The following is a 13,197-nucleotide window of genomic DNA, read 5'->3' on the forward strand; positions in this document are numbered from 1 at the left end:
TTTCCCCTCAGTGAACCCTCAGACTTGAGGACAGAGGGGGGAGCAGGGGCTGACAGCGTGTGCTTCATTGTTTTAGTTTGCATTTTTCTCAGGCGGGTGGAGTGTTCCATTGTGGGTGCTTGCTCCTCCTGAAGTCACCTTGTCTAGGGTGCTTTAGGAGCAGGATCATGGGTGCAGGTCTGAGCAAACCCAAAAAGGAGTTTTTATTGTGGTTAAGGGTTTGTTACTTGGGGGAGGGCTTATTGCCCCCAAGAAAGAGTTAATAGTGTTGATTAGATGCGTATTCTCCCATTTCCCCGAAGTTTCCCCGGAACTTGCGAAGCAGCCACGGTTTTGGGCAGCCGTTGTAGCTAAATTAGATGAGGCCGTTAACTCCGGGGAAACTAAGCTGGCCACCGTGGCATATTGGGCGGGCAGAGTGCATGCCACACTCTGCCCGTCAGGGGAGCTGAGGAAAAGCCTTTCTAGTTTGTGTTTGTCTCCCTGTTCTCCCGGTTTGGTTGTCCCTACCCCTCAACCCTTACCCTCTTCCCATAGGCAGGAGCTCTCGAGGGGGATTTTGAGGGCTGACAAGAGGCAGGGGGTCCATCCTGCCCCTGCTCCCCCTCGACCCGCTCGGCCTTCCCCTTCGAGGAGCCCTGGCCAGGCTCCTTCTCTTCCCTCACCCTCTGACCCAGTCCCTAAGTCCCCGGTTAGTGTCCCGAAGTTTGTACGGTTTATGGAAGGTTTGCCAAATGGCTCCCAAGGAGCCCATTAAGGCGGCGACCGCGTGGTCGTTCCCGCCAAGGCTTCTTCTTTTTCCTCCAACCCTTTCCAGCCCAGTGCCAACCCCTTCCTTCCCCTTGACCCAACCCCTCCTCCTGTTGCCCCTCCTCCGGTTTCAGTTGCCCCTCCTTTGGTTCCTCCCTCTTTCCCACCCGTTTCTCCGCCCTCAGCTCCTCCCAAGACTCCTGCCTTTGCCCCACCTGCAGCTCCGCCCCCAATTGACTCCTCACCCGCTCCTCCCTCGTATTCTGCTCCGCCTCTGAACTCCACCCAGGGGGCGGAGTGGGGTGGTGTGCTGCGCCCACGCCCTCGTCCCGCCTCTTTGCCAGACCCCGCCTCAACCTCCTCCTATTCCGGTTCCCACGCTCCCTCTTCCAGTTCCCACGCTTTGTGTTCCGGGGGTGGGGGAGGTGGATGACCGGAAACCAGAGCAGGCGCCTATATTGGAAGCTGCTCCGGTCACATACCACCTGAGCGGAGAGGGGAGCTACCAGGCCCAATGGGTGCCTTTAGCACAGGCCTGGATCAAGGAACTGTGCAAGGTGCAGAAGGAGTATACCCGGGAGTCCGAATACTTCCGGGGGCTCCTCTGTAACACCCTAGCACAGGGAGATCTGGTGCCTGCAGACCTGAGGGCCCTCTTCTCTAGTCTCACTGCACCCATAGAGTTTAGGGTTTGGGTGGCAGAATGGAGGAGGGAAATCTTGGAGGTTCTCCCAATTCTTTGGGGGAGCCCTTCAACGTCTCATGATGTGGATGGTCTGGTGATTTCAGAAGATCATCCGGTAGGCGAAGGGCAGTGGGCAAACAGGGCAGCGCAGGCAAGGGCTCTCTTCCCACAGCAGCTAGTAGAGGCCGGCAAGGCGGCACAGCGGGCCTTTTATAAGCTGGCTGTCATTACCTCTCAGTGGGAAGATGATGAGATTCGGCAGGGAGCGCAGGAACCCTACATGGCTTTCCTCGAACATTTATATCGTTATGTGGAGGCACAGGTGTCCGGGGACAGTGAGAGGGAGGACATGGTCAGAAGGATGGCATATAACAACACCAACTCTGAGTGTAGGAAGGCTATCAAGACACTCCCTCGAAGTCCCCGGCCCACAGTGGAAGCAATGATTGAAGCCGTGGTTAGTAGGGTTCCTTTACCATCGCGCCCGAAAAGGTCATCAGTTGCCTTCGCCGAATGCCCAGAGCCTGAGTCTTATGAAGCTGAAGCTGCCCCCGTCGCCGGACCTTCAATACCAGGGTCCGGCAGAAGATCAGCAGCCACCCACCCCTGCCACTTGTGTGGAAAATAGGACATTGGATGCCCCAGTGCCCCTTGAGGCAGGGGTTCTTTGAATACAGGAGGAAGGAGGAGGAGAAAGAGAAAGGGCCAAAAAACTAGGCCCTGAGCACAGCCCCTCCCTGCGCCACGATAAAAATGTGGCGGGTCAGTTAACATCCAGCGGGAAGGGAGGAGTAAAGGGAGAGCCGCCGTTCACGTTGCCGGACTTTACCAATTTCCTGGACTTGACTACTCCAACTTGTGGTACCTCGCCTAATCCTACGCTTAACACCATGTCTTCTGTTTCCCCCTACAGGCTGCAGCTCACTAGGGATCTTTATCTCCCAAATAGTGATATTCAGCTGGTGTCTGTCATCCTGCAACACCCGGGTCACTGGAGGAAACTAGGACGTTGCAGGTGGACCGTCGTCGGGGACACTGAGCACACGCCACGAGACATCTATATCGTCCCGGGTTTGGTAACCACCGACCGGGACCATTTCACGGTAGGGCTGTACTGTGTCCGACCCCCTCTCTTCCTCTCTAAGGGACAGATTATCGCCCAGGCCATCCCAGTTCCTGATAAAGATCATTGGAAGCAACCTGCTGAGGAGTCATCGCCTCTGATGGTGGCCTGGGCACAGCTGGTAGGGAGGGAGAAACCCCGCCTGACTTGTCAGCTTTCGTTGGGCGGGGACAAAAAGATCGTAATGGGTCTATTGGACACGGGGGCAGATGTCATGATCATTCCCTCTCGGGAGTGGCCGTCGCATTGGGGCTTGCAGAGCGCTGCAGGCACGATCTCGGGTGTTGGGGGCCTTCAATTGGCAAATCAATCTAAGAGCATTGTACAAATTAGGGGACCCAATGGGCAATTGGCTTCTATACACCCGTTCATTTTAGATTACACTGAGCCTCTCTGGGGAAGAGACCTGCTAGCCCAGTGGGGAGCCAGAATTGACCTGCCAAAGGCTCCCCAGGTTTTTCGGGTGGTGGCCACTGAAGAGCGCCAGACCTGGAAACTGAATTGGCTGTCAGATAAACCAGTACAGGTCTTACAGTGGCCACTTAATAAGCAAAAATTAAAGGCGCTCAACGAGCTCGTTCAGGAGCAGCTGCTAAAAGGCAACCTGGTGGAGATCATGTCACCTTGGAACTCCCCAGTGTTTGTCATTAAGAAGCCTAATAAGGATAAGTGGCGGCTCCTGACCAACCTCAGACAAATTAATGACATAATTGTCGAAATGGGGTCTCTCCAGCCAGGGATGCCCTCCCCAGCAATGCTCCCCCAAAATTGGAATCTGGCCGTCATAGATATAAAAGACTGTTTCTTTCAAATTCCCCTTCACCCAGACGATGCCCCGCGCTTTGCATTCACGGTTCCATCCATCAACCGTGAGTCTCCAGCCAAGCGCTACCATTGGCAGGTCCTTCCTCAGGGCATGAAGAACAGCCCTGTGATCTGCCAATGGTAAGTTGCTTCGCTGCTGTCACCCATATGTACAGCCCTCGGGAATGCCGTCATCATCCATCATTACATGGACGACATCCTCGTGTGTGCACCCGATCACAGTCTACTTGCCCATGCGCTTGACCTGACAACCGATGCATTGGTTGCTGCAGGGTTCGAGCTCCAGCAGGACAAAATTCAGCGGATGCCACCTTGGAAATACCTGGGCCTCGAAATTACGAAGCGGACCATTGTTCCGCAAAAATTGGCTATTAGGACGAAAGTCCAGACCCTAGCGGATGTCCATCAACTGTGTGGGTCTTTAAATTGGGTGAGACCCTGGCTGGGCATTTCAACCGAGGACCTGGCCCCCCTTTTCAATTTGTTGAAAGGGGGAAAGGGGCTTAGTTCCCCTAGGGCTCTCACCCCAGAGGCACAGGTAGCTTTGGAGAAGATCCAAAAGGCTATTTCGGCCAGGCAGGCCCACCGCTACCATCCGGGCCTGCCCTTCAAATTTATAATACTAGGAAAGTTGCCACACCTCCATGGCATAATACACCAATGGGATAGTAGTCTTAAGGACCAAGGCCTGGGCGACCCCCTCTTAATTATAAAGTGGGTGTTCCTCAGCCATCATCGGTCCAAAAGGATGACACGGCCACAGGAGTTGGTAGCCGAGCTGATCCTCAAAGCAAGATCAAGGATCAGGGAGCTGGCAGGGTGTGATTTCGCATGTATACATATTCCAATTAAATTCGAATCGGGCCAACTAAAGTTAAGGACCTTTGAGGAACTGCTGCAAACTAACGAATACCTTCAGTTTGCACTCGACAGCTACACTGGGCGCGTCGCAGTAGATCGGCCAGCCCACAAATTATTCAATTCAGAGTTCAAATTGTCTCTGAAAAAGGTTCAAAGCAGGGAGCCACTGGACGCTGTGACAATTTTTACAGACACATCTGGAGCAACTCACAAGTCAGTGATGACTTGGAAGGATCCTCAGACTCAGCAGTGGGAGACCGATGTTGCTGTTGTGGAGGGCTCTCCACAAGTTGCTGAGTTGGACGCAGTCGTCAGGGCGTTCCAGAGATTCCCAGGACCTTTTAATTTGGTGACAGATTCTGTGTATGTCGCAGGTGTAGTGTCTCGAGCTGAATCGGCAGTTCTCCAAGAGGTCACGAACAAAAAATTGTTTGATTTGCTTAATAGGCTCGTCGAATTGGTCTCCCACCGCGAGCACCCATTTTATGTTATGCATGCTAGATCACATACAGACCTGCCTGGGTTTATAGCGGAAGGTAACCGTCGTGCCGATTCCCTGGCCGCGGCTGCCGTTAAGCAGGGCCCTCTCCCAGATGTGTTCGGCCAGGCTAAGATCAGCCACCAACTCTTCCATCAGAACGCGCCTGGCCTGGTTCGGCAGTTCAATCTTACGCAGGATCAGGCCAAGGCGATAGTGGCCACATGTCCCCAGTGCCAACAACATCAAATGCCCACCGTGGCCTCGGGAGCCAATCCCTGAGGTCTGGCGAGCTGCGAGGTGTGGCAAATGGATGTGACACATATCCCATCTTTTGGTCGATTGTGTTACATCCATGTCTCAGTGGATACCTTCTCCGGGGCTATCTATGCTTCTGCCCACACAGGAGAAAAGGCAGTGGATGTTCAAAGGCACTTGCTTCAGGCATTCGCTGTCTTGGGCATCCCTAGGGCCCTAAAAACAGACAACGGCCCTGCGTACACTTCCAAGGAGCTGCGGAGCTTCCTGCAGCAATGGGGAATAGTTCATAAGACCGGCATCCCCTATTCCCCGACAGGCCTGGCCATGGTGGAAAGGGCCCACCAGAGCCTTGAAAAGACCCTGTCCCGCCAACAACCGGCGATGAAGGTGGAGACCCCCCACGTCCGGCTGTCAAGGGCATTGTATACCCTCAACTTTTTAAACTGCTCCTTTGACAGCCAAAATCCTCCAGTCGTCCGACACTTCGGCAGCCACCAGCAGCTGCAGCCTAAAGCCAGGCCCCCGGTTCTTGTGAAGGATCCGGAGACCTGGCGGACGGAGGGGCCCTTTGACCTGGTGACCTGGGGAAGGGGATATGCTTGCGTGTCCACTCCCTCAGGCCCCCGGTGGGTTCCATCTAGGTGGGTCAGGCCCTTTGTCCGAAGCAGAGGACAAAGCAGGAGGCAGTACCACAGGTTCAGGTGGTGTGCTGGCGGCGGCGGAGAAAACCCTCTCAAACACCATCAGTTTCCTCAGATATTCAGTTCCTCCTCAATGCTGAGACTCCTCCACCTACCCCTCTCCTCACTGAACTACCTCTGGTTTATGAATCCCGACCTTCCTCCCTCATTTCCTCTCCTTTTACTGAACTTGATTTATTATTTGGGGCAGAACCATCTGTTTAAGTATTTTGTGTCTAACTGTTCCCTTTTTGTCTTTTAGTACATTTCCCCAACTCACTTTTGATTTTCACCCCCCTGATTCGCAAACTAGTCCGGAGAAAACTGACAGCGCCACGTGCCACTGTCCCCTGCAACGAGCCCATGGAAAGGAGCGACCCCTCTCCTTCAACCTCTCTTTGGAGGCAAGCCGCAGAGGAGGAGGGGGCTACCTCTCCAACATCCAGCTACTCATGGGCCGATGGACTATGTTCAGAAGACAAAGGCACTTGTCAAGACCAGCCGCGAGTCACAGCCTTTTAAGTTATTTCACTTGGACTTTTCAGTTTTACATGAACTTTTCCCTTATCTTTATTTGGTAAAAAACGGGGAGATGTTGTAGTGTGTTCATTAAGTTCATTTAATTCCTCCTCCATTTTAGGTATCTGCTCCCCCCCATTTTGTGTAAAATGGTTCTGCCGTCCTCAGTTTTCCCGCCACAGCCCTGCCAGTTCTATTGTCAATCTGTTAGGTTATATAATTCCTCCTCCCCATTTTCCCTTATATGTATGCTTTTTCTCCTCCCTGGGCCAAGTCAATCACCTCCCACTCCACCTAGTATTCCAGAAGCTTCTCCTCTTTGGGGGTTGTGGTTGGCTGTGGTCCTGGGGCCCCTCCCATACCTGGTACCTATTGGGCTCTCCACTATGTCATTTGTATTAAGTTCATCCCCTCTTCTCCCCCTATTGGTCTTCTGTAAACCCCTCCCGGGTCCACTCCTTCCCTTTATAACCCCTAAGCACCCTTTGTTCTTGGTCATTCGCTGGGACATCGTGGGCTTTCCAATAAACCAAGTTTAGCCCCCCGGCGAGTGTCCAGCTCCTTCCTTCTCGTCGTTTAGCAGCGATCCAGTCCGCAACCAGCACAGCCCGAGGCCTTACGACGCCGAGGGGCGCTGGCAGGTTATGCAGCGAGGTGTCAGCTTAACCTCAGCTAGCCGGACTCTGACCTTCTCTGCTCTAGAAGGCTAGATACTCATTGCTGCAGGTTTTTTTGCTGTTGTTTTACTTAAAATATACTTTCTAGTTCACATAATATTTTAATCATTATTTTCATAAAGATGCTGGTATGAACTAATTTTATTTCTTAAAGAAAAAAAACAGATAAATCAATGCTGGTTTCTGGCTATTTTCTCTATTTTGATTCATCAAGAAATTAATGTCCAATATTACAGCACAGCTCTGAATCAAAAGCATTATCCTTGGTAAATGTTAAAGAAAAAAGAAGCATATAAAGTCTACAAAACAAACTATTTGCTACCATTAGAACAGCAGCACCACATGAACCCTGTGCTCGAAACTAACAAATCAACCACACTGGAAGTGGCAGCTGGAGAATCAAAAGCTATTTTAGGGCTGCTTTAATCTGAATTTGGGCAATTCTAAACAGTAAGCAACAGTTTCTTAATACAGCAGCACAAAATGACTGGTGAGACAAAGCCAGCCATGCAGAAAGCATTCAAGCAAAGAGGAGGAGCCCCTGACCATGGCTGTTCTTGCTCTCAGCTGCTAACTGAAATCAGGGCAATTTCATTATCATTAGTTCAGTGCCACAAACTTTACTTTAACATTAAGGAAGACTGCTACAGCAATGCCAGTACAGGGTGCATTCCTGCAAAAACTAAAAGGTGATGATAAAATCAATCCCATTTAATATGGTTTTATGGAACACCCAGTCATTTACATTCACCATATTTCCTTGCCAGGCTGTAAATGAAATTTACTCAATAACCTACATCTGTAGAGGCTCTCAGACACTGCATCCAAGACTAAATTACACTGAAGTTTGTGAATGTTTATGACTAAGAAATGATATATTTTAAAATTTCTACCTTTCCTGTGAGGGTGGTGAGGCACTGGCACAGGTTGCCCAGAGAAGCTGTGGATGCCCCATCCCTGGCAATGCTCAAGGCCAGGCTGGATGGGGCCCTGAGCAACCTGGGATGGTGGAAGGGGGCCCTGGCCATGGCAGGACTTGAGTGATGTTTAAGGTCCCTTCCAAGCCAAACCACTCTGTAATTCTATCATCTATATAATATAAATATACTAGGACTGAAAACCAAAAGCACACTAGTTGAGGTGCCTGGGGTATGAATTCAACACAGTGCCATTGTGAGCAGAACTAAGCTGGTTTTTCTCTGTATCTAACTAAGAGAAAATTACAAGTTGAGAAATAAAAATGGAGGAGCATCAGGTGTACCCAAGCAAAACTTTAAGGAAGGCCAAAAATGGTTTTAAATTAAGACTGAAGGGTAAGGTAGGAAGTGCAAAAGACTACAAAGATGAAGGTGATTCACTTTGCAGCAGTAAAAATCAGAGACTTACTTTTAAGTGAAGGACGATACATAAATTGTTTTTTGCAGGAAAGAACAAAACAATGTCTTAGGTTTGGTTTTGTAGTTGCTTTTTAAAAAACAAACATAACCACTACTACAGTAATGCAAGAAAAATAATAAAATGGCAGAGTTGGCAGCCTGGCTGTAAACAAGGATTACTGACATTCATGCACCCAAACAAGTTTCTGATAACCACTGTTGCAATGTCAGTGGGTTACTACCACTACCAAAACATTGGGGACAAAGTAGGATGCATTAATTTTTAAAAAAGGCCTTTTAGAAGCAGCTTAGGGTCAAATCTGATTACCAGGCTATTTTAACAAGTAGTAAAATTCCTGAGGAATTTAAATACAGTGCCCAGAAAAGTACAGTGTAAGGACTGCACATGAGCAACAGCCTTGACCACAGGGGCACCAATGACTGTGACACAGTGGAGGGGATAAAAGAGGTTACAAAGCCAGAAACAATACACTGTAGGCTTTAATTAGCCCTATGCAGAGTGGGTAAATGTCAGGTCAGGACAGGATGCCAAGATTAAATGTTTAGACACCATTAATGACTGTTTCACCCAGCAAGCAGACAGGGAAACCACATGAGGAGAAACAGTTCTTGACTTTATCAGAAGTAAAACACAGGACCCTTTTCAAAGTGACATTATTTGAGAGTTACTCTATAACCATGATTAAAGTACTACTCAAAAGCCCTCTTAAAAGAGTGATAAAGAACCAAATGTTTATGCTTCACTTCAACAATGCAAACTATATAAAGATAAAAAGCATCTTTAACAAAACAAACCACAAAAAGGACTAAAAAGCTCCAAGACAAGTTAAATCCTTGAAAGCAGCATGAAGGCTATTTAAAAGCATCATATTTGATGCTAATCATCAAAGAAGGTTTTAGAAATGGGAAGGAAAAATCTAGCACAGCTGAATAGCAGTGAAATGAACTTTCAGTAGAAGAAAACATCTTCATAGAAGTTTCATAAAATGAGGAAAGCAAAATAAGATTTAAATTGTGTCCAATTTAAGGTAAAAAAAACAGTGAGGCAGGTCACTAAGGGTAATTTTAGCAACTTAAAAAATAAAAAGCAGAATACAGCAACATTTTAAAACATCTCAGCAGTAACAGGCCTGCCTAAGAGCCTGTGCAATAAAAAGCAATGTGTATAGGAAAAACACCCTTCAAAGAATTGAGCCCAGAGCAAAATAATTTTTTTAATTTGCTGTCATTTTATAATGGTTTGAAGAGGTTTTCTGGGAAAGATCTCTCAATTATAGCAAACACTTTAAAGACAGCCTCAAAACAAGGCTAGGAACTGCTCTCCTCAGAAACAAAACCTTAGAGCTAAAACAGACAGACCTATAAAAGAGATGGTCCTATAATAGCAAAACCTATTAAAAATAGAGAAGATCCATACTGGGCTTACAACTGTGGATATTGTTCCTCTACTGAAATAATAATAATAATCATAACCATCATCCTTAAAAGGTACAGAAATAAAAAAAATCAACAACACAGCACAGTTCCATAAATGAGTAGTTAAATAAATTGGGGTTTTTTGTTTTGTTTTTTTTTTTTTTTTTTTGCCTGGAAGGAGGTAACTGAAGATTGAGAAAAGGCAAAGTGTAAAATGAAGAACAAAAACAGGTGTTATGAAGGACATGACCCCTCCGAAACCACTGCCTGCCTTGCAGCTGATCTCTCCCTGCTGCTGCAGCTCCAGGGGGGGGCACACATGCACTCAGTGCACAGAATTCTTAGAAGTTGAGCAGAAAGTTGACAGAGACTGGCTGGGGCTCAGCAAAGCCTCTAAGAAGGTCTAAGTCCATACTCTGGACAAGCATCCCTGTGTGCCAGCCCCATTCTGACTCTTCTCTATTTACACATCCATTGTGTGCTGTGAGGGACACGAAATGCCGGGAGTGAAACAAAATTAAGATCCAAATCATTCAGTACTTTCTGACATTGTGTTTTGCACATTGCAGTAAGAACACTGCATGAGGTACACTTTAATGTAGCTCAGTTTTTCCAGCACTCAAAGAGCCTCCTTCCCTGTCTGGGGTGCCAGAGGTGGGCACAGCACTGCAGAGGGGGTCTCACCAGGGCAGAATTCCCTCCTCACCTGCTCTGGGTGCAGCCCAGCACATGCCTGGTTTGTGGGCCATGTCCAGCCTCTCACCCAGCAGCCCCCCAATCCTCAGGGCTGCTCCAGCCCCTCTCCTGCCCAGCCTGGGTTTGTGTTTGGGACTGCCCCAAGCCAGGGGCAGGAGCTGCAGCTTGGCCTTGCTGAGCTCCCCAGGTTTCACCCAGACCCACTCTCACCCAAACCAAGCACATTGTATTTAACCAGGCTGATACTGTATTTGTGGAAAGAAACTTGCATTTGAAACTCCTGGAGTTTCACTGATGATGGCAAATAAAAGCACATCTATTTTTCTGCATCACACACATCACAAATGCTTCTGGAAAAAAAGTTAAATAAAGTTCTTTAAAAGAAGATAACTGTTTCCACATATTTCTGTTGGTTAAAATCTATAAAATTCATAACTTGGATATAACATGGATTTAATAGGATATTCAAATAACTAGGAAATTATTTTCAGTTTAGAATAATCACTTTATCAAAAATAGAAACAGGATAGCTTTTCCATCATTAAGAAAAAAAAGCCATAGCAGATACATTTATAGCAAGACATTTTTATTTTCATGTTCTAAGATCTCCCTCATGTGGCTAAACATAACACTGCTTAAGGTTCCAGTGAAATACACTAATGCACAAGATCAAAATGTGTAAGGTGCACTACCAGACACCAAAACCACCAGAACCCCTCAAAGTAGAAGCACAAACTGTGTGATCAATCATTAACTTCAGGATTCACCATATGAAGCACTCTGAACCAGATTTTTGGAAGTAGCCACAATGGAAATGCATCTGAGGTCAAATACACCTCAGCAGCAGCAAAATCAAAAATACTGAACACTCACCACAGTTCTGGGTTCAACCACACTCAGAACACTTTTTATTAAGACAAATGTGCTTGAATAAATATGAATTTATTAGTAGCACTAGTAGTAAAAGAATTATTTCTCACTGAAAGTTGGATCCCAGGATATAAACAGTCCTGAAATGTTTTAACAATGGTCCATAATTAACACAGCACCTGTTAGCTATTCTGCTACTCAGTTATCCTACTAAAAATGCAATTCCCCTTGGCATAAAATCCTGTTTCACAGAATCACAGAATGGATGGGGTTGGAAGGGACCTCTGGAGATCATCTAGTCCAACCCTCCCAGCAAAGCTGTATCCCTAAAGCAGGTGACACAGGAATGCATCCGGGTGGGTGTTAAATGTCTCCAGAAAAGGAGACTCCATGACCTTCCTAAGCTGTTCCAGCACCATCCTCAGCATAAAGAGGTTCTTCTTCATGTTGCAGTTGAACTTTCTGAATTTTAGACTATGGCTACTACCCCTTAGTGCTGGTTTGAGTTGTAAACTATGCAACAATATTTGGTAGGACAGGTAGAAATAACTCAGGATTCTAAAAATTAAGACATCAACTTGGGGAATGACAACCAGAAGCCAAATTTGAGTATACAGGGTAATTAACAGGCATTAAATTGTTGCGACATCACTTCAAAAACTCGTACTGCAACAGCACACAGGGATTGTGAAAGGCAGGAAGCACAAACACAGCACTGCTGGGGCTGCCCCTCTGAGTAACTTAGTAACTTTGGAGATAGTGTTACTGCTCCCATGACAGCCAGGCCAGTACAGGGCACATCAAGGCCTGAGATTACAGGCAGTGGAAACATCTTTAACACATCTTGGACCTTGAGCTGTCAGAGCGGCTGCCAGAGGAGATCAGGAGTGTTTCAAACCCAGGTGAGCACAGAATCAATCATGGAATCAGAGCATGGAAAGGGGTTGGAACAGCTCTTAAAGATCATCCAGTCCCAACCTCCCTGCCATGGCCAAGGTTTCTCAAGGCTTTATCCAGCCGGGCTTTGAGCACCACCAGGCTTGGGGCAGCCACAACTTTCCTTGTCACCCTGTTCCAGTGTCTCACTACCCTCACAGTAAAGATTTCCTTCCTAATATCCACACTAAAATTCCCCTTTCAGTTCGTACCCATTACTACCTGTCCTATCACTACAGCTCCTTAGGCAGAGCCCCTCTCCGGCTCCCCTGCAGCCCCCTCACACCCCGTGAGATTGCTGTGGGGTCTCCACGCTTCCATTCGGGACCAGCAGCGGCTCCAGCTGCTCCCGACTCGCTGCAAAGCGGAGGCCTCAGGACGGGCAGCCGGGGCACAGCAGGACTCCCGGGCTCGGGCTGCCCGAGCCCTCCGACGGCTTCTGGAGCCCCCCCCGGCCCCCCAGGCCGCCGGGCAGCGCGGGGCGATGGACGCTGAGCCGGCCGCCACTGGGGGAACTACTTGTCGTGCGGAAGGGTCGTGTCACAGCATCGCCGGAACTACTTCTCCCCGCCCGCCGCGCGGGGATCCGTGCGCGCTCCCCCGCCCGCCCGGCCCGGCCCCGCTCACCTGCAGCCGCCGCCTCCATCGCCACGGGGGCTCAGCGGGATAGCGCGCCGGGGACCGAGCGCGGCCCGCTTGGAAAACAGAGCGAGGGAAAAGGGAAGAAAAAAAAAATCCAACACCTAAAATCGGGTCCCCGTGCGGCGCCTTATGGCGAATCTGCCGCGGCCGACACGGCAGTGGCGCCTCGGCTCGGCTCCGCGGGGCGGGGCGGCGCCTGCGCAGTGGCGGCCGCGCGGGGCCGCGTCCCCTGAGGCGCCGCCCGCGGGCTGAGAGAGCGGCGGAAGGAGGATCGGGGACACGGGGACACCGTGACAGGGACACCGGGGCAGGAGACACCCGGGACAGCCGCGGCACCCCGGCCTCGGCTCCCCGTGCCCCTCTGAGCACCCGCCGCCCGCC

General features: G+C 49.2%; 1 protein-coding gene across 1 annotated transcript in view; it reads right to left on the reverse strand.

The window, feature by feature from the left end:
- The window catches only part of ZFAT (zinc finger and AT-hook domain containing), an 86,182-nt gene extending 73,245 nt beyond the window's left edge, over nt 1-12,937 (reverse strand). The window contains exon 1 of the mRNA XM_059487855.1: nt 12,802-12,937. Coding sequence (XP_059343838.1) covers nt 12,802-12,820 — 19 coding nt within the window. The 5' untranslated portion in view covers nt 12,821-12,937. The remainder of the gene's footprint in view (nt 1-12,801) is intronic.
- Between the last annotated feature and the right edge of the window lie 260 nt (nt 12,938-13,197).

Source organism: Ammospiza nelsoni, chromosome 1 (assembly GCF_027579445.1).
Source record: "Ammospiza nelsoni isolate bAmmNel1 chromosome 1, bAmmNel1.pri, whole genome shotgun sequence".
In the NCBI taxonomy this organism is placed as follows: domain Eukaryota; kingdom Metazoa; phylum Chordata; class Aves; order Passeriformes; family Passerellidae; genus Ammospiza; species Ammospiza nelsoni.